The sequence below is a fragment of the Ambystoma mexicanum genome, chromosome 8 (genome assembly GCF_040938575.1).
Source record: "Ambystoma mexicanum isolate Mex_15411 chromosome 8, UKY_AmexF1_1, whole genome shotgun sequence".
NCBI lineage: Eukaryota > Metazoa > Chordata > Amphibia > Caudata > Ambystomatidae > Ambystoma > Ambystoma mexicanum.
This window is the reverse complement of record NC_090929.1, coordinates 972,229,341-972,253,467: the sequence shown is the minus strand read 5'-3', so window position 1 is coordinate 972,253,467 and position 24,127 is coordinate 972,229,341. Positions and strand designations below refer to the sequence as shown.

The following is a 24,127-nucleotide window of genomic DNA, read 5'->3' as shown; positions in this document are numbered from 1 at the left end:
GTGCCGACGGGGCTCCTGATCACCATCGGAACCCCCTCAACCAGTGCCGCAAGACAACTCGGCGGCCATTTTGTTGGCTATACAGTCCTTATGCTCGGATACAAGGATGAGACTGCCGTTACCACCAACGGAGGAACCGCTCCCGACGGGGGACCCGGAGCCAGGCCCTTCTGGGAGCCCTCCTCTTAAGAGAAGGATTCATCCTCCACCTCCTTTTCAACCATCGCGCCCTGCTCAGCCCTCCTCCCCGTCCACGACACGTGGGAATGATACGGGGACTGACACGGCCGCGACGGGTACAGACGACAAGGTTTAGGACGAGGATCTCCCGTCGTCGCCTCCCACCCGGGCTTCCCCGCCCGACGAGATTGGATCGTTTCACGCCATGATCACCAGGGCATCCGAGCTTTTCCAGCTCTGCCCGGAAGAGAAGAAGAAGGAAGGTTTCCTTTATCAACGGCGCAAGACCAAGAGGAAGACGGTCCTCGCTGTACCTCTACTGGACGATATCTGGGATGAGGGTCTCTCCCTCCTCAAGAACCCATCCACAACGCCGGCTAGAAGGGATCGGTACGAGAAGAAGTACTGGGTCCCGGATGCGGCCCCCTTGTGCCTTCGGGCACAGCCGACCCCGGACTCGGTCGTCTCCGCGGCGGCCAGGAAGAAAGCGGGGGGGGGGCGCTGCCTCTATGTCAACCTCCCCGCCGGACGGCGAGGGAAAGAAATTGGACACGATTGGACGCAGAGTCATCTCATCGGCAGCGACGATGATTAAGGCTGCCAAAGCCTTGGCTATCGTAGCCTGCTACGACAGGGAGTTGTGGTACAAACTCGCCCCCCTGCTGGACTTCCTACCAGACGACAAGAGGGCGGAGGCCCTAGAGATCTTGCAGGAAGGAGAAGTGGCGTCGGACCACGCCATTACGATAGCGACGGTCATCGCTGACACTGGATTTCGCCAGTTGGGCAACGGCGTGTGCCTTAGGCGGCGTGGATGGCTCAAGGCTACTGACTTCCGTCAGGACGTGCAGACCAGAGTCTTGGACATGCCGTTCGACGGGAGCAACCTGTTTGGGAAAACAGTGGACGATTCCCTACAAGCCATCAAGGCGGACACGGAGACGGCCTGGGCTCTTGGTGTTCTCCAGCAACGACGGCCGCCCTTTCGGAGCGGCGGAGGCAAACAGGGTGCCTCCAAAGCTTTCAGCGGCGGATTTTCCACCTGTCGTCAAGCGGCCCGTTCGTCGTCACAGGAACCCTACAGGGGACGAGGCAAGTCGGGCGGACCCCGCCGTCGTCGCCAAGGAGGACAAGGCGGCAAAGCCTCGTCGAAGCAGGACTGAACCGGCCGTGGGGTCGGGCCCCCACCGAAGCACCCCGGTGGGAGGCCGGCTGGCGAGCTTTGTCAGCGTGTGGGAGTCCATCTCCACCGACCGTTGGGTGCTGGACGCCCTGGCTCAGGGTCACGCGCTCAAGTTTCTAAAGAGGTGCCCGCGCGTCCCCCTGTGGCCAGGAAGGAACATCACGTCCCTCAACTTCTCTTGGAGGTAGAGGCGATGCTAAGGAAGGGCGCCATCGAGCTCGTCCCAAAGAGGCTTCGGGGCTCCGGAGTTTACTCAAGATACTTCCTCGTGAAGAAGAAGACGGGAGGATGGCGTCCCATCCTGGACCTACGACGACTGAACAAATTCATCAAGGCACAGAAGTTCCCCAACACGTCCTGGGTGAACTGGAGGAGGGCGATTTCCTGTCGTCGTTGGATTTGGAGGATGCCTACTTCCATATCCCCATCCTAAAGGGACACCGAAAGTTTCTCAGATTCGTGGTCCAAGGGCGTCACTACCAGTTCAGAGCCCTTCCCTTCGGATTGAGGTCAGCACCCAGGGTGTTCACCAAGTGCCCCGCACTGGTGGCGGCACGGCTGCGCCTAGAGGGGATCCACGTCTACCCCTACCTGGACGACTGGCTCATCCGAGCAAAGACGAAGGAGCTCGCCGTGGAGCACACGCAAGGACCGTCCAACTACTCACGGACCTGGGATTCTCCATAAACTACGCCAAGTCCCACCTGGTGCCCGTGCAGGACGCACTGTTTCTGGGAGCGAAGCTCGACAGTGTCGCTTCTGGCCTCTCCGTCGGAGGAAAGGACGAGGCCATCTTGGGCAAGGTGCAGCGGATGCTGGTTGCGGACGCGGCCAGGTTGAGGTCCATCAAGTCCCTCCTCGGAATGATGTCTTCTTGCATTATCTCATCTGCCTGTGCAGGCTCCGGATGCGCCCATTGCAGGAGTTCCTGGACGCGCGCTGGATCCAGACGACGGGCAGCTTCGAGGAGAGGATCACACTCGACGAGAGTTTCCGACGAGCGATCCGGTGGTGGGGCACCCGCGTGCATCTGACGGCGGGCATGGACTTCCAGACCCCGGGCCACCAGAAGACAGTGACCACGGATGCCTCCCTGGAGGGGTGGGGAGCGCACACCGAAAACCTGCACGCAAGGGGTCTTTGGCTGCCGGCGGAGAGGTCCCTCCATATTAACGTCCTGGAACTCCGTGCAGTGTTTTGGGCCCTCAGGTCCTTTCTTCCGTCCCTCAAGGGCAAGGTGGTGAGGATCTTCACCGACAACACCACCACCATGTCCTACATCAGGAAGCAGGGCGGTACCAGATCCCCAGCCCTGTCCAAGGAGGCACAGGATCTGTGGCATTGGGCCGTCGCCCAAGGGATGTTTCTGGTGCCGTTTCATCTGGCAGGAATAAAAAACACCATCGCCGACTCGCTCAGCAGAGAGCTGTGCTCGTGCCACGAGTGGGAACTACGACAGGATCTAGTGGACCGCCTCTTCCGACGGTGGGGCACACCCCAGATCGACCTGTTTGCGACGGCGACGAGCTCCAAGTGCCGGAGGTTCGCCAGAAGGTTTCCCCAGCCGAGGAGCATGGGCGATGCTTTCTCATTCCCCTGGGAGGGCCTGTACCTATATGCGTTCCCTCCATTGCCGCTGCTGATCCGGCTCATCAACCAGCTCAAGAGGTCACGGTGCAGGATGATCCTCGTCGCACCTGCGTGGCCGAGGCAGATATGGTTCCCGGACCTTCTGGACTTGTCAGTGTCCCCGTCAATCAAACTGCCAGTGGACGCGGATCTTCTCTCCAGGGAAGGAGGCGCCATCCTCCATCACGACCCGAAGTAGCTGAACTTGCAGGCCTGGCTCCTACAGCGTTAGAGTTTGGAGGTTACGACATACCGGCCGACTGCAGAGAGGTTCTTGCAAAGGCCAGGGCGTCCTCAACTCTTAAATGCTACGGACACAAATGGAAGAGGTTCTCTGTCTGGTGCCACGCACAGAAGATTAACCCTCTATGGATTACGGCTCCCCAAGTACTGCCGTACCTGCTGACGCTGGCCAAGGCTGGACTGGCGCACGCTTCCATCAAGATTCATCTTGCTGCGATCTCCCGATACACCAGAACCACGGGACGGTCGTCTTTGTGGTCTCATCGTCTGGTGAAAGAATTCATGAAGGGACTGTTCAGATCGTTCCCTCCGGTGAAGGCCCCGGCCCCGGCGTGGGAGCTCAACATGGTGCTGACCAAGCTCATGGACCTCCGTTCGAGCCTCTGCACTCGGCTCCGTTGAAGTTCTTGTCGTGGAAAACAGCGTTTCTTGTGGCCATCACCTCCGCACGACGGGTGGGAGAGATCCAGGCCCTTTCCTGCAAGCCCTCCTTCATGCCCAAGGTGCCGTCGGACTTCCACCTCAACGAACCCTTGGTGTTGCCTGTTTTCTTCCCGTCGCCTTCGTCGCCGGCTGAAAGGACTTTGCACTCGCTGGATGTGGCTAGAGCGCTGAAGTTCTACGTGGACCGCACAAAGTGTTTTCGGAAGACGTCACAACTTTTTGTGAACTTTGGACCTGTCAATCAGGGGAAGGCTCTCTCGAAGGCTTCCATTTCCAGATGGCTCTCCGGCTGTATCATGTACTGCCATTGGTTGGCAAACCGACCGCTGCCTGGCCGTCCGAGAGCCCATTCCACCAGAGCGATCACAGCTACCACGGCGTTCCTATCTGGTGTGCCCTTGCTGGACATCTGCAGGGCTGCTACGTGGAGGTCGACGCACACCTTCATGAAATTCTACTGCGTCGATCGGGATTCCAGGGAGGAGTCCAGGGTCGGCCAAGCAGTGCTGCGCAACCTGTTCGCCTAAGGTGAGCCTGGTGAGGAGGTAAGAATTACTTAATGTTGAGTTTTGATGTAATGCTTAATGTTGAGCCTTTGCCACCTCCCGTGGTTGTGCATGTGTGTACTGCTATGTATTCTTTTATTCATGAGCATGTGAATCCATGCCAGACTCCATGCTGGAGAAGGAACAAGTTACTTACCTGTAACTGTTGTTCTCCAGCATGGGTATGGCATGGATTCACATGCGAACCCTCCCGCCTACCCCTCTGCGGCTCTTCACTTGGTCATACTGCCTCTTCACATGCTACCAAATCTGAAGATGGCTGCCAGAGGCGGGGCTTAGGGAGATGGCAGTCATTGGCTTTGGTCAGTATGACGCAGAGATCAGTGATTGGTTACTACTACGAAAGACAGATCAGAAACAAAACTGATACTGATTTTTCTTTACCGTGGATTCCCAGCCTGACGACGGGGAATATTCATGAGCATGTGAATCCATGCCAGACCCATGCTGGAGAACAACAGTTACAGGTAAGTAACTTGTTCCTTCTCCGGCAGGACAAAGTGGTCGACGGTAATGGCAAAGGAGCCCTTTGTCAATGTTCTTAGGCAAAGTGGAGCGTTTCACGACTCCGGTCATCAACTAGCACAGCGTCCAGGTGTTCCCGCTTCTGGGCAGCACGATTCAACTTGGCCTCCAGCGATCACGGAAAACCTCTGAACCCAGATCGATGGCAATGAACTTTGATGGCCTAGATGTCCAAGCGCTTTCTAACGTATTACCGCTGGACCCCTTCTGAGGACGTCAGACTCGCAGAACTGTCTTCCAGGGTGCCTCAATGAAGAACAGCAGTTTTTGCATAATAGTCCCTCATTGCTCGGGAAGAAGTCTCCTAGGCAGGTCCTCTCTCGGATCAGTCCTCGACAGACTCAACCTCTTTTAAATTACTTTGAAGGAAATGCAGCAGCGATCTTCTTCCAGCTGGACTTAAAGGATGAGCTCCAGGTTCAACTTCAGCTTCTGAACAAATTGGTAAGTGAGACGTCCCCAGATATACACATCTGTCCGTCATTCACTGTGGCTGAACCAGACTCAGTCAGCCAATCGCACAGAAGTTCATTTACGCAGGCAGGCAGCCAATCGGGCTCACAGGCATTTAGGTTATTCACTTCCACCCAGACACTCATACCAAGGAATGTGGATTGGGGCAAGCACCCAGCCTTTCAGCACACTACACTGCATTCATGTACGCGCTGGTCTTGAAAGCAAGACCACGCAGAGCAACAGAGGTTTGCATCTCGGATCCACGCGGAGAAACTGAACTCGGGTACGGTATTAGGCGTGTTATAAAAAAACAATAAAATAAAATAAATATTCGTCACACACTATCTTCACAAATGTCCCACCCCAAGAGTGTACCCACAGCATAAAGTCACTGGGAAGACTACAGCCAGCCAGTGGTTCTTCCACCCAACAGCCGGTCAGGGGAAGGGACAGTGAGGGCTTCCCAGGACTGGAAAACAAGGTAACAGGCAAAAGAAACCAAGAGGCCCCAGGGGTCATCTTGCCTTCTATCAGGATTCCACTGATTCCTATGGCAGTGCCTGGGTATTCCAAAATGGAGGATACTCTGAGCTCCTGTCACATCAGCATGAAGCTGCCACCAGCCCATGCCCTGCTCTGTGGCCAACACACAGGTGCCCAAAAACATACACTGGGGTACAGGGTTGTACCTCCACCCATCGGTGCCAGAAGGGTATCCCAAGGGTCTCTGTTCACCACAACCAATAAAGAGGAAGAGTTGCACTGCCAGGGGTCCCGACTGGCCTCCTGTGCAGAAAACACAGAACACACATAAGAGAGTACAGGACAAAGACATGGAGGCCCTGTGCCTCCAATGCATTTCCATGCATCATTTCCAGCATCACAGTGGGTGAATTATATACTGGTCTAAAATGTTGGCTGCAGTAACGTGGTCTAAATGTTCAAATTGGCCAGTTGCTGGTGAATCTTGAATTATTTGTGTGATTTCTCTTAAGTTTTCCTCTGTTTGTCTTTTGTTTGTACACCATTAACTAGAATAATCAAAGATTGATATATTGTCCGCTGTACTCTGAGAGTTTCTACATTTTCTTGAAGATTTATTGACAAATATACTACTTTGCCACTGATGTGTCATGCCTGCTGGACATATCTCTGGACCGGGAACAACCTCTCCATACAAAATGAGTTACGCCCATAGAACCGCTAGACCGTTCTATTCGAAATGGAGGTTGTTCGATGTATTGCCAGGAAAACGACGTCTGCATTTTTCACGTCGTTAAATTCACGTGACTTAGTTCCGTCACGTGTGTCACAGTACGTACATAAGCAGCATGGAAACGTCGATCGCTGCTTCTGATTAATTCATTTTTGGCGTTTTGTAGCTGAACTCTGGACCTGCGTACTCGCATTCCTTTCAGCAACTTCTTTGGCCTTTTGTAGCGGGTTTTCCTCCACACGCTAATTCCTGGAGCCGTGTATCCTGTTCGCGTACCAAATCTCCACGCGGACGCTGTCTCCAAGCGCGGCTGTCCTGGGCTGCGTGTATCCTGTTCGCGTGCCAAATCTCCACATGCGGACGCTGTCTTCAAGCGCGGCTGTCCTGGGCTGCGTGTATCCTGTTTGCGTGCCAAATCTCCACGCGGAAACGCTGTCTTCAAGCGCGGCTGTTCTGTCTGCGTGTACACTGTCGCGTGCAATCCTGCACATGGTTTTCTGAACTACTTTGAACCTTTGGTACCTGTGACAGGTAACAGGTGAACTTCTATTTTTTGTTCTTCGTGGGAAAGGAAGTATTTCATGAACTATTGGAAGGTGATTGTGCACAGTACTTTGGACGCTATCCTGTGGTGCACCAACCCCGTATCTAGCGTGAGCCTCGTGCCGTTCGGGATAAGTCTGCCTTACTAATCTTCCCCTCCTTTGTCGTTGGTTCAACTCCTGGTTTTCTTCAAGAGACTTTCGTTGAATACTTCAGTTTTTGCCATAAGGTCAGTGTTTTGAATTAATTCTAATACTGTGTTATCATAGTGAGTTGAGTTTGGGACAGTTTCTTATGATACTTTATCTATCCTAGGCTGACTTCCGATACAATACCCACGCCCTTTCCAGTGATCCATCTCTCTGCCTGTTTCATCAGTCAGAGAGTTGTATCATTTGGAAGGTCTGATTTGACTTATCTACAATCAACTCGTGTGAAAAAGGATCCGGAAGAGCCCTACCAATTCTATCCTTTTTTGGTTACCGTATCCTTTTCAATTGATACATTGGTGATTTATGACATGATGCCTTTTAGTAACTCAGATGGAGGCAATTTCGCCGTTTTCGGTTGAAGGCGTATTGTAGCTTGAAATGGGTCTGCTGTTTGGATTATAATGCTCTCATACAAGTTGTTTTTGAAGAGCCTTTGGAAGTGGGAATTTTTTAAAGTTATGATTGACAGGACGTGATGGCATTTGGTTGTTGTCAAGCTTTGTATTGCAGTACATGCAAACTATTGTGGGGGTCAGTTATTTAGTATTTATTTTCTGCTGTTATAAAGCTAATTGGAACCATTGGGATTCCCCATTGTCCTCCATTTTGTAGGCCATATCTGCTATTTTTTGTTCTTTTTTTTGTGAAGTTCTGCGACAACGGACACACGCTTGTTCTGGTATTTCAGAAGATGTGTACTGAAAGTTAGCTATTTCTTTTTTGTATGTGTTAGGAGGTTGGTGTTTGTGAGGTGTTTTGCTAATATTTTCTGAAGTTACAGAATTTTGTAGGGCAACTTCAGTTCCAAAGAATTTACTTTGGATGTGCTCTATTTCTCAAAGGAGTTCTTTGGCTTTTCAATGTAGGAGAATGTTATTTAAATTTTGCAGTTGTAGAGTAAGACTTTTTGCTTAGTATAGTCTATGCACAAGATTCCGCATAGTGGAATGTTGTGTTGCTAACATTTTGATGTGGTGTAAGGTTTTTTTGCAAGCAGTTCCTAAAATGCAGGCTAATGAATGTCCACTGGACAAGTCCATGGTTTGTAAAGTTTTCCTTTTACTTTTGTCTTTAAGTTTCACATATGATTGTAGGAATTGTCGTAAAGATTTGAAGGATTGTTGGCGTACGTTACACATTGTGCTGCATGTCCATTTATACACTGGATGGTTTGTTTGGGCGATAGGAACATTTGGTTGAAAGTGTTTTGGGGATGTTTTTTCTATGAGGGTTTCTTATGACCTAATGGTGTCTCCTACCATTTCATGCCCTCACCATTATTGTCTATGGAAATTGTTTTTTTTGTTCATATTTACAAGCCTCTTGATTGAAATATGGTTCTGTGCTGCTTGTGTGAATCCATTCACCTTCACAGACGTTTGAAAAAGGTATCTATATTGACATTGCGCATGTTTAAAAGTACTTTTTTAGTAATTTGATTCATTTAGTTAGTTTAGTTAGTTTAGTTTCATTCTGTTTAAAATTGTATGAACAATTTTCTCTTTAGTAGAAATGCGCTGTCAATTAGAGCTTCGAGGATTAGTTTCCTGCAATAGTTTTTATGGGTAGATTCTGACTTTTTAGCTGTTTTTATAAATATTATGAAGAACTCTACAGTGGAACCTTTTTTGTAGAATACATCTTTTGGATTGTTTTACTCTGGTTACGTTAACATTGGTATGTGTAGTGTTAGGGTCATTAGTAGGTCTGCTTTTGTTAGTACCTAATTTTTTACTTTTAGTTTTTGGAAGAGGGGCCGGTTTAGTGTTGATTGAGGTTAGTAACTTAAAAAAAAATCTATAAATTGTTTTAGAAATGGATGACTTATATGGCTTGCTTTTATTCTTAGCTGCTCTATTTTTCCTTCCTTTTCTACAGAGTTGCTTTTTAGTATGCATTTTGTTGTCTGTGGGGGGTGGGGGGGAGTTTGGGTTTGAAAGTTGTGGACTGTATATCTGTGTGATTGGGTGTGATTGTAGAGATTAATATAGAGCTGGTTTATTGTGAAGTGGCATAATGGGTGTGGTTGAGAAGGTTGTAAGCGTCTGTATAGGAGGTGTGATGGGCTTGCGTTAGTGATGAAGGGCATGGTGGTGGGATTGAATAAGTAGGGACATGATGATGTTTTGTGGAAAACAGTGGGTGTTGTATGGTGGTGTTTAGATGGGAATAGAGTGTGAATGGTGCAATATAATGAGTTGGAGTGAAATAAATGTTTGTTTTGAAAAGAATACTCTGGGCTAATATAAAGTGGAAGTATATTGTTACAATTACAGAAATGTATGATATGGCATTTATAACGCGCATATACACAAGTGTTACATAGTACATGAATGTACTTAATTTGTAGGATGTGAAGGGTATTCTCTTTTTCGGCAATCTTCTTCCTTCCTTCCTGTAATTGTAAAAGCAAATTAGTGGGTATATGTGGTAATGCTGTAGTACTTTTAGTAAGCCAGGTTATTTATGAATGTAGGAGGAGTTCTTGGGGGCGGGGGAAAGAGTTAATGAAGTTGTGTCCTGGGTGGTGTACTAAAGTGTAAGTAGTTGTGTTTAGCTCCTTGGAAGGAATGGGGCGCACATGGGTGTGATGAAAAGGTGCATATATAGGTTATCCTCCTGCATGGGGTCTAGCATGGATTTTCATGCTCACGAAAATTCCCCATCGTCAGGCTGGGAATCCTTGGTAAAAGAAAAAAAGTTTGTTTCATTTCTGAACGGTCTTTCTCCTATCAACCAATCACTGAGCTCTGGGTCAAACTGCCCCCAGCTAATCACTGTCCTCTACCTAAGCCCATCCTCAGGCAGCCATCTTCAGATTTTTACTGCACGTTCAAGTGTTGGGTGTCCTTGTGCTTTGGTCTTAGAGCCTTTTCTGCGTTTTTTGCTTTTTGAGAGTTAAACTCTATTTTTCGGTCAATCAAGCCTGTGTGCTCCATCCTTTCCGACTAACGGGGACCAGTTTTTTCGGATTTTTCAACACCCCTCCTGGGCTTCCAGAAGATTCTTCAGGCCTACACTGCATGGATCATGTTGGACGAAAAGGACAACCCTTCCCTCTTCAAGCTGTTCTCCGACTGCGGTTTGCAGAATATATACATGGACGACAAGCATTGCCAGTGCCTGTATTGTCTGCACCCGACGCACAAGGAGGAAGATTGTGCGTTTTGCCATGGCTTCTCGAAGTGCACGTTGAGGGACCGACCTCAACGGTTGGAAGCGTGGCTGCAGGATAAGGTCTCTGCTCCAGGTGGCACCCAGGGGCATACCTCTCCCGGATCCGGGAAAGCTGAGCAGGCTTCTAAGTCCTTTCAGGGCGCCCCAATTGTGGGGGCCCAACACAAGGCCAAGCACTGCAAGTCCGCTTCCGTCTGTCGCTGCTGCTGGGGTCGTCTGCACATGGCGGGATTCCTCTGTGCCCCGCTGTGGCCGCTTTTCACCTAGGGACAGATGGGTACAGTCCCTGTAGCTATGGGTCTCCCGAGGAGTGCGGTCCCAGCTTTGCTTCTGGTGGCTCCAAAATAGTGAGGGAGCTCTTGATGGATTCCTGAGGCTCCGGTCCTCCACAAGTGTAATGCTGGCTTGAGAGGGAGCTCTTTATGGATCCTTGGGGCTCCGGTCCTCCACAAGTGTAATGCTGGCTTTACAGTGGGGGAGCTTGCTGGGAGTTCCCGGACCCGCGTTCCTGCTCTGAGGGATGTAGCTCTGCCTCCCTCTCCCAGAGCCAGTGTTGCACCTCACCCATGCTCCTAATAGCAGTCCGCCGCTCTGAGGGGGGGGGACCCTGCTTCCCTGCTTCATGGATCCAGCGTGGTCCAGGCATCGAGGCAGACAACAGCGGCAGGGTCACCCGGTTCCATGGGTCATTTTTCTCCAGCTCAGATGCCACAGTCACCAGGTTTGCTGCCCGCTGCTCTACAGTTGCGGCGCCTCCTTGTTCCAGTATGGACAGGGCAACGGGACTTGGGCCCACACCAGCTGGTGTCACGGCAGCTGTTTTGGGCAACCCCTGATGCGGGTCCGGCGGGAGCACTTTGCTGGGAATTTCTCTGCTCCTGGGTCATTCTGCGTTCCGCCGTTTTCCTCTCCACTGCAGCTCGGGCTCCCCTTCCACTTCCAGTGATTTGAGGTGAAATCGCTGTCTGCAGCCAGTGGATTACATGCCAACTCTCCGAGCTTCACACAGAGGCTTACAGTGAAGCGTCCACATCGCGGGCGCTTCAAGCCACGCCCCCCCGAGCCTCGTCGATTTTGCTGTTGGCCGTCTGATACAATGTAAGCTTGCTGGGTTATTTCAGACTTGTAGTTCAACACTGTTTCAGAGGTGACAGTAAGGCTAGCTTTACAGGCAGGTGTGAAAGGAGGCGTCTGTCGATTCTACTACAATTGGGGTTGCTGCTGGGGCTGCCTTTAATATTGCTAAAGATATTACGTTTGTTTTGTTAAAGCGGCACACATCCCACCTCACCCATCAGATTCAACACCTCCTCCACTTCCTGCGCAATGACGCATCTTTCAGGTTGTCAATATATTGGGCCATATTTGCAGTGACTTCAACTTGTTTGTTGTAAGGGTATACATCTTCACCATAGTTTACATCTTTAGCTATTTCTACTTCTGCTCCCACTTCTATACAAGTGTCAATGTCACTGTCATTGCTTGAGGCGTTTAAGAGCTCACTCCCAACACTCACCTTTTTTAGAGGTGTTTGGGTGCACTTCCACGTGAGCCAAGATCATTGATGGCACTTCTGTTTGAGCTCCTGCCCCGGGCAATTCTTCCAGTGGCATGGAGTAGATTCCAGAGGCCGTACCTTTCTGGATGAATACAATGGTCGACTCCCACCTCGTCATGAACTGTCAGTTTGTGAAACCTCAGTGAAAACTCGGCAAACGCCCAACGTTGCAGCTAGGTTTTTGGAGGGTAAGCGCCTCCTCCTCAGTGGAAACCGCAGTGGTGAACGGCACTCAACCACGGCTGGCTTCGGTAGCTTCGCAGGGTCTCAAAGGTCTTCGGGTGTTGGGGAAACCCCCCCGGCGGATTCTCCTCAGTTGTCGACGACCTTGACTTTCTCCGGTAGGATGAAAGCGGGTGACAGTGATGAGCAAGGGAGTCCTTGAATGAAATCTCTTAGGCAAAGGAGCACTGCTTCAATGTCTGGGTGCTTCGCTTTGTGATTCCGCGTTGGTCCCCTTCTCGGGTTGGCAGCATTTAGAGGGTCTGATGTCTGGGGAGCTTTGGCAAAGATCAGCTGGTCCGCAATGGTCCCTCATAGCTCGGGCAGAGGTCTCCTAGCCATGTCCTCTCTTGGATCAGTTCCTTGACAGTCATGCAGCTTTCAGATTTGCGAAGGACAGCAGCAGCAATTCTTCTTCCAGTGAGCTTCAAAGTTAAGCATCAGTTTCAACTTCAGCTTCTGAATGATTTCCATGAGTGGGAGGTCCCAGATACAGTTTTGTCTCTCGTTCACTCTGCTGGGTCACGCTCAAGCAACCAATCATCCGGAAGGCCATTCATGCAGCCAGACAGCCAATCGGGCTCACCGGGCATTCAGGCCATTCTCCTCCCTCCAGACACTCGCAACAAGGAATGTGTACCCAGCAATTCAACACTAAACACTGCATTCAAACCAGTTTCGGGCAGGACTGTCTCATTCATTGTGTTGCATACCAGAAACCAGACACCCATAACAAGAAGTGCATATTGGTCACACACTCCATTCACCCAGGTCCCACCCCAAGGGCGTACCCACAATATACCTGGGAAGGCTCCAGCCAGTCTGGCCTGGACTTCCCCACAATACCATATATGGAACTTCCACCCAACAGCCAGTCAGGGGACAGGGACAGATTCAGGGCTTCCCAGGACTTTGGGAAAACAAAGTAACAGGCAATAGAAATCAAGAGGCCACAGGGGCCACCTTGTCTCCTGTCAGGAATCCACTGATTCCAATGGCATGGCCTAGGTATCCCAAAATGGAGCATACTCGGAGCACCTGTCAAATTCAGCATGGAGCTGCCACCAGACTATACCTTGCTCTGTGGGCCACACGCAGGTGCCCAAAAACATACACTAGGGATAGAGGGTTGTACCCCCACCCATGGGTGCCATAAGGGTATCCCAAGGGTCAATTCACCAAACCAAAAAGAGGAAGAGCTGAATTGCCAGGAGTCCCACATGGACTCCTGGGCAGAAAACAGTACAGAACACACATGAAAAAGGACTACAGAACAAGGACAGGGAGGCCCTGTCCCTCCAATGCATTTCCAGCATCACGGCTGGAACCTGTAAACTATGTAAATAAAGATATGTGCCTTTCTACTATGGAGTCCAGTGTCATCTGTCCTGATCTCCATACAGAGAAAGCCACTTTAGAACAGGAAGCACTGATTAATTAGATTCATTATAGGGAACACTGGAGAGGTTTAAATATAAAAAATTAAATGGGAGGAATAAAGGGCAAAAGGGATAAGAGGGAACCAAACAATATGAGCCACTTCATTTAGTGATGGATCGGAACCAAAAGAGGCCCTAGAAATAATTTTCAAAGTTGCCCCCATATTAGAGTTTCAGGAAGCCCAACCCTTTCTGGTGAGGAAAATATGGAAATGAAATAGGTTACCACACAAGAGGCCCAGGGTGCAGAGGCCCACTGGGAAATATCTAGAGTTCCCCACATGGCAGTTCACCCCTGCCTTCATTAAAGTACATGTGTAGTGATGCAATCACTAGATACATTCTAATAAGGTTTACCCACGGAGTGTCTTCATTGAACGATCAGATGTTGAGTAGGTTAATGAATGTATTTTACAAACTTAATACAAATATTTTATTTTACAAAAATTGAGAAAAGCAATACTGTAGATCATGAAAAATGGATATGTACCAATAAGAATGTTTTACAAAATCACTCAAGCTCAGCCTTTCCCATTTAATGATGCAGATTTACATGTGTAGGGATGTAAACAATCACAGGCTATTTTGCTTTAGGAAAAGCTAGAGGCAGGCATAACCTGACCGTTCAGTGCTTAGTAGAGGGGCTTTGCACGCTGCATATTCTTGGGTATGGTTTCTAAAAACCTTGGCTCACCATGACACTGTCAAAGGATTAAAAGTCTGACCACTGCTAAGACAAAGACAGGTTGTGTGTCCTTAAGCACTTTGCACAAAAGCACAAGCGTAGGGTTTTGGTAACCATGACACAGGCAGAAAATTTCATTTTACATTTGCTCGCTTTTCAGGGAGTTGTTGCAAAATTGGCTAATTCATATTTCTGACATACAACCCCTCCCAATTGCTGTTGGGGGCCTAGGAAAGTAAGACGGGCTTTGCTGTCTGTTTTCCTGGGCATGGCTTCAACATACCCAGGCTCACCATGCAGTGAGTACATTCCAGACAAACTCCCTGGCGCAGTAAACTTCTCTTCTCCAGCTATCTCTCCTTTTGGCGCTGCGCCCCTTAGAACACAGTTGAGTCCACGATAAATGTAGTCCAATTGTACATATAGCTCCTACACTACTGCTAACGGTGTTGGTAGTTCCATGACAACTCTCCGCTGCCTGTCCGGAAAGGGTGCCGGTGCGTTGCTAGAAGCACCCTTAATTCCGGACCAGTAGACTCAAAATGAGGCCCAATGAGTCCTACTTTGGAATGTTATTTCAATGGATTGCATTCCCCACAGATTGCTAATCTTAATTGATCATCCCCTCAGCACCAGCTGCTCAGAACATTACGTTGGTGGCCATAGTGTGCTTGGCGTCATCTCTGCATGCCTTGTCCATGGCATTCAGTGGTACAACATCAGTACGCCCTCATATCTCTGTTCCTTTTTACCACCTGTTTCAGAGCACTGCTTCGCAAAATATTTCTTTTTTGCTGTCTGGTGTCCCGCATTGCAGGCACTGTCTGTCACGGTCCTGCACAGCATCTGTGTGGTGTCTTTGGGTGGAGCATGATACCAAGCAATTGTTTCCTGTCAGTACATGAACTCGAAGACTCTCAGGGGATGCTTGGCGAAGTTGGTGCTTAATATTCCGGGGACTTCCAAGGGGGTCTATTTGGCCACCAAATCCTCAGGTGCGACACTGAAGGGCCTACGCCCGAGTAGAAATATAAAGAAGCAGGCATTGTAAAAAGGTGACGGAGATTGCACGCTTATAGTGAACCTCGTCACTCTTCCGCTGTTAGGGAGAATTCTCTATTTAGGCTGAATTTCCTAACCTAGTGAGTCCCCCAGCAGCTATGCTGGATTTTTGGGGTTTGTTTTCTCCTGCCAAGAGTGAGAATCTTTTCACCCTCACTCTTGGGCATGATTTGAGTGTGTTTCTTTGAATCTAGAAGTGTTTAATGGGCTATGGGGTCTTTTACTCCATAGGGCTTCATGTGTTTTTGTGATGTGTGTTACACAGCACCCTCAGTGCAGTGACACAGGGGTGTCATAGTGACCCCCCAGTATAGACTCCATACCCTGGGACTGACTACTGTCTCCCAGGGCATGTAAAGTCACCATTGACTTTACTAGTCTTAAATTCTGAACAGAACCAGTACAAACCATCATATTGTGGACGTACTGGCTGGGGCAATTCGATTGCCCCAGGGTCTGTTAGTCGAGGGGGCACGTCTCCGTCTCCCCTGATAGTTTTGGCTGGTGACAGTGGATACTACTTTTTATTTTCAACCGCGAATATTTTCCTATGGGATTTCCCATTGTTTTAGGCTACTATCTTTATTTAATTATTTACGGTAGCCTCGTACATACCGCCGGTTTATTTAATTAATATTAATTCTCCGGTTGGTATTTTTTTCCAAAACTTGATTCTAAAATGGCGTTTGTGTTCTCTTCTGTGACTCCAACCCAAGTCGAGCCCTTTGTTCCACTTTTTGGCGGGCTTCTCCACAGAAGCCCTCCAAAGTGGTGCCACTCTGTCTGGGGTACTTAGGAGGGGTGGAGGGGAATTTAGGCACCCTGGACTGAGTTGCCTCGGCAACTCAAGTCGCACTCCGTCCTGATTGGCCCAAGTGGTGAGCCGGCCGGCTCACCAGTTAGCATGTTTGAGTAACAGCTAGGCTGAGTGAATGGGGGTTTGCTGCATAAAAGCAGGGCTTTGGGGACTGGAACTTCAGAAGTCGCCACAGGACCTAAGAATCCGACAAGGGAGAAGCTGAGCCGACCTGCCACGACACCACCACCGTTGGAGCCCTGCTGGACTGCCTCACCACTTTTCCCAACGACAGAGGAGATCTCCCGCCGGAGAGTCTTCTTCCTTTGACTGGTGGGGATAACCAGTTTCACCGTCTTTTCGCTTTCCCGACGTATCTCGTGGCCGCCTTGCCCGTGCCAAGCACCCCGGCAACTGGGATACCACGTTTTACCACGACCGCGAGACAAAGGTACCACCTTTAACCGGAAAACTCCGCGGCTGGTTTCTGCCCTGGTAGTGCAACGACCTTCATCTTTCCTCCAAGTCGAGATCTTCTCTTCCCCTGGACGACGACGCAACTTGCACCCACTACCAGGAACAACTGCCACCGCTGGAGGATCCTTCCCACTTAAAGTACTGTGTCCCGCCTGGCTTCCCTTGCTACCGACTGTACGGGGTAGATTTAGCCCCCGGCTTTCGAACCTGGGTTAGCCTGGGACACCTTGGCTAAACTTTTCTAAACCTCTCAACGCTTTTCTGAACCCTCTGCAAGACTTTCTAAGCCTAGTGTAACTGTGTGATCTTGGGCGCATTTGTGCTCTGCTCCCTCTAAGAGTGGGCCCAGCCTTTGGACTTTGACTCACCAGTGACTTTTTCGCTCTCTGCCGTGCTAAGTGTTCTGCAATCGTAGAGTGGTGTGCCTCCCCCTATTCTGTCTTTTTCCCTCCCTTGTTCACAAACTTATTAGAGTGCAATCTAGTTAAGCGCTCACCTCTGCATGAAAATAAGTGGTGTTTTACTGTGATTTTCTAATAGGGAAAAAGGGGTGTATATATCATAGTAGTAACTGTGTTTAGAATATTTTACAATAAGAGTGCTGGAGTGTTTCAACTGTGTGTTCTTAAATAAATAATTATATACTTTGATACCAAAGCTCTGGTCAGTGTTTGCTTGTATTATTGTATCTGAGTGCCTATTGAGTATACTTTGCATACTGCCTAACTCTCTTGAGGGAAGTCTGACTGCTCAGCCACAGCTACCAGGTAAACCTGGGTGGTACAGACTGCTACCAAGTGGGTTTACTGCCAACACCTGTAGTCTTAAATCTTTTGCAGTGTTCCCTAAGGGAACTGCACAGGTTTCTGCCTAACATCCGCCCACAAAAGAGGAAGTGCAAGCATAGGCACGACTGTGACTCTTCGTTTGGAGGAAAGGGATAAGTCATTCCCACCCGAGGAAGCCCTGAGGGAGGAGTGGGAAAAATTTTAAACAGCAGATGGCCCAACTCTTTGAGAAGGTCCTGCTGGGTACGGCTTCTGCCTCGACAACACAGGTATCATTAGCACCAGTTGCACCGGCATTAAGTCCTGTGCCCTCGACCATGACTCACTCGAAAGCAGCGCAGACGACCCTCGAGGTATCAGTGCCGAGAGCTTGCAGCAGGTCTGCCCCACCCATACCGGACTGAAGCAACGTGCCAGAGTCAAATTTAGGGTTCTTTGAATCTGAGAACCATCTCTGATGAAGAAGGGAGACCCTATCCCCTTCGGGATGGAGCCCATGGCAGAAGCAGATTTGCACCATGTACCCGATTTCTTAACAGAGCAGGCTGACCTGTTAGAACTGGCAGGCGATATTGCATGAGAAAAGCGGGCTGTACACCACCTCCTCCCGACGTTGAGATGCAACAGGCGTTGCCTTATGCTCACCCTAATGCCCAATACAGGAAAATGGTTGAAAGGGTGGTTGTGGCTCTCGTCCTTGGTGCTCCTGCCAGGTGTCACGCATTCTCAGCCTACTGGCCTCAGTCATATTCACACAGCACACCGAGATCAGGAACATGTCCATGCACACCTAATCTTCACGTTAAACCTAGGCACGCCAACAAGGACAAACACGTTGGTTAACAGGCATACCAGGACTTGTGTGCTCTGCGATCCGTTCAAAAGCGGTTGTCATGGCAACTGGGTCCGCTTTGGAGTTTACCTTGGAGAATCAGAGCGTGTTCCTTCATGACGCGGCACCGCTCGCATAGGGCGTCAGCACTAACGCATCCGCGTGCTTCCATGGCAACAGTATAAACAACGCCCTCTCGCCGCATCCAACGCTTCTCAGCTGTTGTTTGCGGCAAGGGCGTTTCCTCTTGTTTGATTCCCGGAATTATCAGGAACTTTGCTTACAGACTTTGGACTTCTTTTGGATTACCCTTGTTGGACTTCTACGCCTCGCGGTCTTGCTCACTCAGCTACGGACCTCGGCACTTCCATAACTGACTTCTGCCTACCCATTTGGTTACCTTGCACTCTCCGCTACGAACAATTGCTGATAGTGTCCGCTTCGTGTTCTGAGTGATTACCTGCTTCAAGGGAGGACTAAAGGTTAAGCCTGTACGACTAAACATCAAAGAATAGGACTTTGCCTACGGGCGACCCCGCTTGCTGTGCCTTGAGACTCCAGCCAAAGTTGTCATTCCACGCACTGCTACACCATCCTAAGGGGGACCGGCCAGCACCAAGTAAGAGGGATATCTAACAATACATCACCCCGCTGGTATACATGTACCAGTCAGCCCAGGGGTAGGTGCTATAATGCTATCTCTATATTCCTTGCTTGTACACTGAGTTTTGCCACTGCATATATAACATCACCTGCCTTTCCCTTGCAGCCACGTGTAATCCTGGTGCTTCCTGTTCCGGTCACCTGTGGCCCTAATAACTGATCAGCGAGTATACACTATCTGACTGGTGCTTGGGGACAGAGGTATTCTTGGTCTACGTGTATCTCGAGTCGTGACACCAGGCCTCTACAGTCGTACAACTTAATTCATATTTTGCACAAGGTATCGCACCCCCGAGAGAGCCCTACCTTTCAAAGCAGCCATATTGGACCCGATCGTTGCTTTATGGCAGTGCCCATGTTCGATGCTGGTGCTTGATGCCAACTTTACAAAATAGTATGAACTTGCGAGTGGCAATTTGCTGTTTTTCACAACCCATCGGACCCCCAAAGGACTGGTGGTCCATGCCTGCCACTGTGAACTCAAGGTTGGTGACGTCAACCTCAAACTTCCAACGTACAGGGAGTTGAAAAAGACTGATGCCGTCATGAAAAAAGTCTTCACGTCGGGGAGTATGGGGCTAAAGTCCATTAATGCCATGTGAGTCGGCGGATTATCTTCCAGCAGTGGAGGTGAGAGATGAGTTTGTAAATCTTGTCAACAACAGCAATGAAGTGCCGTGCCAAGCCCTCCAAGCGGGGTCCAGATGACACAGATTGTGTCGGCTAGTTGATGGGAACGTCGATATGCTCCAGAGTGAGTCATACCTCAGAGGGTTGGGGTTCTCCCCGAACGCACAGGCCAAACATCTAGATATGGCCTTTCGATGGAGAGCATCTCTTAAGACAGAAAGCTGATCAGTCATTGGAATGCGTCAAGTAGTTGAAACTCGCAGCATAGTAGTTTGGGCTGGCGGTTTTCAGCAGCCCACCAAAATCTTTTTCGTTTGGCTCCAGATGCTACAGGCGCTTTACCCCTATCGTAAGGAAGAGTCCACTTCCACAGGCGAAGCAAGGTCAGAGAAGGTTCTTTCTCCCGGTGGGGGCATAGAGGCCTTGAAGGGCCAATCTTCGTCGGCTTCGTCATCCGGGGAAGCGTTGTCCACGAATCCACTTTGAGTTCTCCCCACATGTTTCCCCTGTTGGAGGAAGAGTCTCTGGGCACTGTGACAGGTGGAGGGAAATCCCCTCCACACCTGGGTCCTTCAAAAGATCACCGGACAGACCACAATCCCTTCCTCTGTAGCCAGAACTGGAGCTCCAGAAAGAGCTGAAAGCTCTATTATTGAAGGGTGTTCTGGAGCAAAGGAGAGGGGACCAGTCTGGTACTCCTGCTAAATTCTGGTGCCCGAGAAAGCATAGGACTCTGAGGTTGGAGGTTCTCTGGATGTGCAACTCCAACACTGGTTTGTGTCACTGGACCATCAGGATGCCGATTTTCACATGGCGATTCCTAACGTTTGCAAAAGAAAGGTGATGTCTGAAAGGTTTGGAATTAATCCTAACCTCTGGCATTGCACTGGGCAACCCTCCAGACCATCATTCTTTGCCTTCCAAGCCATTACAAAAGGGGAAAGACCATATGCAAATCAGGCTTGGTCCCACCCCAAAAGGGGCTGTCTAGACACAACTGTTTGGTCACATCCCTTCTGCATGTGACCACAAGCATCCTTAAACATGTTTTGGCCTTGTTGGGTCTCATCAATCAGGAGTAGCTTGGGTCTTAAGCACAGGACCCACTTCCTCCTGTATTTTTCTGGTGTCAGAGGTCAGGCTGTAGATGCGATCCCTTCAATGGCTTCTAAAGGGTCAGTGGTTGCAGTATTTTGGTGAAATGACGGATATCCTCTGGATATCGAGTGTTGTGGCCAGCGACCTCACCTGGTAGGCTGACGGGGAGAGCATGATGCTGGCGTGGGATGCCTTTTGTCACTTCTGGCTAGAGGCACACGTTGTCACAAATTTGTCCCTGAAGGGCTGGTGCGCTCACTGCAGGAATCTGCAAGTGATTGGTCTTTGGTTCACGGTGGAAAATTACTGGCATATCACCTGCTGTAGTTGCAAGTGATCAGGTTAGCACTAACTTCTTTTGCACCATCCCTTAAGGGCAAAAATATCTTGATTTTGATGGACAACACAGTGGGGAGGGTGGTGCTCAGTCACTGGCTGTTATTCTAGCTTCTGAAGAACAGGATCTTCGCCTGGGTAGCCCATCTGGCAGGGCGGAGAACAGGTTGGCAGACACTGTGAGCAGGCAGAGCACAGCCTCCCAAGAATGGGAGCTATGCCTGGAGGTCATTGTGGGGATCTCCTCCCTGTGGGCAACCCCATCAGTGTATCTGTTTGCCACAAAGGGCAATGCAAAATTCAAACAGTTTTGTTGGAGGAAATAGCACCCCTGGGTGAGGCATTGGGCGATGCATTTCTGGTGTAGTGAGCCTTCAACCTCCACTATGCGTTTCCTCCGATTCCGGCCATATCGTGAATTGTCGAAGAACGTTATACCTGGATCTTCTGGCTTTGGCTGTCTGCTCACCTTGCTGGCTCCCTCTGAGGCCGGAACGACTGTCCAATTCGGAAGGTTGGGTGTACCACCCGAACCTAGGGTCTGTCAATATGCATGCATAGTTTTTGACAGGTTGACATATTGGGACTGGGATTTGACTAAGGAGGTATTAGAAGTGCTGCTGGTTTGCACGCAGGCTTTCCTCAAGGTCTATATTTCATGCAGGTGGAGATGCTAGAGGCATGTTGTAGAAGACTAAGGGCAGACCACATTTCATGCCCTGCATCCACTGTAATGGAATTTTTTATCTTTGGCTTTCTCTGGTCTGCAAATTCACACAGTCAAAGGCTTCTTGGCTAACTTGTCCTTGTTTAAGAGGTCCCTTGAAAAAGCATCCTTTTTCTCCATTCTGGTGGTTGCCACATTTTTGAAGGGTGGCTCTGTTTGAGCCTTTGCCTTCTGCTTCTATTAGGCTGCTCACTTTGAAGACTACTTTTTCGTGGCCATCACACCTGTAGGTGCATTCTTGTATGCCACCTTTTCTGATATTAGTCAGAGAAGGTTTCAATGAAAGTCCAACCATAATTCTTACCTAAGGTGGTTTCAGGTTTCCAAGGAGGGAGAGGGGTTCCATAGACTCGACCCCAAGAGGGTAGTGAGTTTTTATGTGGCGAGGAGTGCTGACTTTCCATGAGGCAATCGGCTGTTCATGACATATTCCCAATCCACAATGGAACAATTGGTGATAAAACAGACCCTATCTCATTGGATCATTTGTGCATTGCTGAATGTTCCGAGAAAGCAGGGAGAGAAGAACTCTTGGGTATCGGGACCCGCTCTACTTGCAGTGTGGCGGCTTCCTCTACGCTCCAGTGGGGGAGTGCCGGATAAATAGATCTGTCCGGCTGCAACATGGACATCCCTCCACATGTTTTCCAAACATTGTCTGGATTTGGACCGAGGTAGAGCTGCCTGATTTGTGAGATTGGTCGAAGCTTTCATCATGTTCCTTGGAATTTGTATTGCTTTGGGAGTCTATCAAGATGAGGAATTTGTGGGCGAATGTAATCCATTGATGGAGAAATTACTTACTGGTAAAGCTGATCTGGCTTGCACTGCTCATAGTGTTTTTCTTTCTCTTCTTTTTGCTGTAAGACTTGGGGAGATGTGTGAACACTTTGTGGAGAAAAAATAAAGCAGAGACATTCACTGGTTATTTTGACATTGTCTCTTATGCCTGTTAATCGCCAAATAAACGAGTGTTGGTATATTTTATAGTTTTGTGTCTCGTTTTTTAATTCTGCATTTTGGAATTCTTCACTTGGCTGTTGAGCACAAAGGGGGAAAAGGTGGGTAACTGAGGTATTGGAGCTTTGTGACATACATGTACCACGACAGTTATGTCCGAAGTTGACAAGTGGCACAGTCGAGGCATGCAGAGGTCGTAGAGACCATGAGAAGCCGTATTATACCGCCTGTCTAACTTGTCCAAGCAGCTGGCACTGAATGGATGATCTTTCAAGATGAGGAATCTGTGGTAGAAGAATCCCTAGAAAAAACATTACCGGCAAGTAATTTCTTCATCAGCTAGCGGCCTTCAATTTATCTGGGGGTGGGGTGTTAAATCCACAGTCCTCACAATGTGCCTCCTTTTTGTTTTATTTGATGATAATTTGCAGTTCATTTTGCAAACTTCCTCTAGGAATGCAGTACCATAAACGGACAGAACACTTTGATGAGAAACCTTTCTCCTGTAATGAGTGTGGTGCCAAGTTTGCTGCAAACTCCACGCTAAAAAACCATCAGCGACTCCACACAGGAGAGCGCCCTTACATGTGTAAGCACTGCCAGATGACCTTTACTCAGGCTGCTGCCCTAGCCTACCACACTAAAAAGAAGCACTCTGAAGGTAAGCATGTGTAAAAAAAACTAAATATCGGTGCTCAGTTAAAATACAGTCCTAACTGTATTAAAATGCCTCTGTGCTATGATAGTTAATCATTGTAGTGCATGCTCATCAGAGAATTGCAGTATTTATGATGTATTTAAAGTTAGGTTGTGTACATGATTTTAATAGTGCTGCAGCCCAGTAAAATGTTCATTATTGTATGAGCATCGCAGAGGAGGAGCTATTAGAAATGTAGCATGCATTATTATTTTCTTGTCATCTATAGTTTTCAGAAATTGAGTCTTTTATGTTTCTATTGTCCGGATTATTTTTAAAATGTCTTGGGTAGCACTTCGGTTTAGAAAAAAGAATAATCCATACGTTCTGCACCCATCGGCCTCCCTTCTCCCCCAATCTCCTCAATCATGTGTTGTCTGTTACTGTGGAGTGCACTTTAACATTCAGATAATATTAAAAAATGAAATAGAATAAATCAAGTCATAAGGGCATGCACAGCAACATGCTACTTCTTCTGCATCCTACCCCTTTTTCTTTTCTATTTTAAAAAATATATATATTTTCACTTAACCATCGGGCAAGGACCTTTTGTGCCAATCAACAACCCTGATACCAACTCCATGCCCTATGGTAAGGCCTGCCCTTCAATGCCATCAAGGTCTAAGTCGTCTATGCCTAAAATGAGACGCTACACGTTCCTAATCGTACAGGAGGATTTTTCAAGTAAGTTCCCCAAGCTGATTTTATTGGGTACAACCCAAGGTGTACAGTAGTGGCTTCTCAAGACTGCGCCAAATAAGGTTAGCCCAAAGACCTAATTGG

At 49.0% G+C, this 24,127-nt stretch overlaps 1 protein-coding gene across 2 annotated transcripts in view; it reads left to right on the top strand.

The window, feature by feature from the left end:
* Nucleotides 1-24,127, top strand: part of ZBTB40 (zinc finger and BTB domain containing 40) — a 948,694-nt gene that overhangs the window by 478,971 nt on the left and 445,596 nt on the right. For both annotated transcript variants that reach the window (XM_069610881.1, XM_069610880.1), the window contains exon 10: nt 23,102-23,308. In XM_069610881.1, the coding sequence (XP_069466982.1) occupies nt 23,102-23,308 (207 nt within the window). The remainder of the gene's footprint in view (nt 1-23,101; nt 23,309-24,127) is intronic.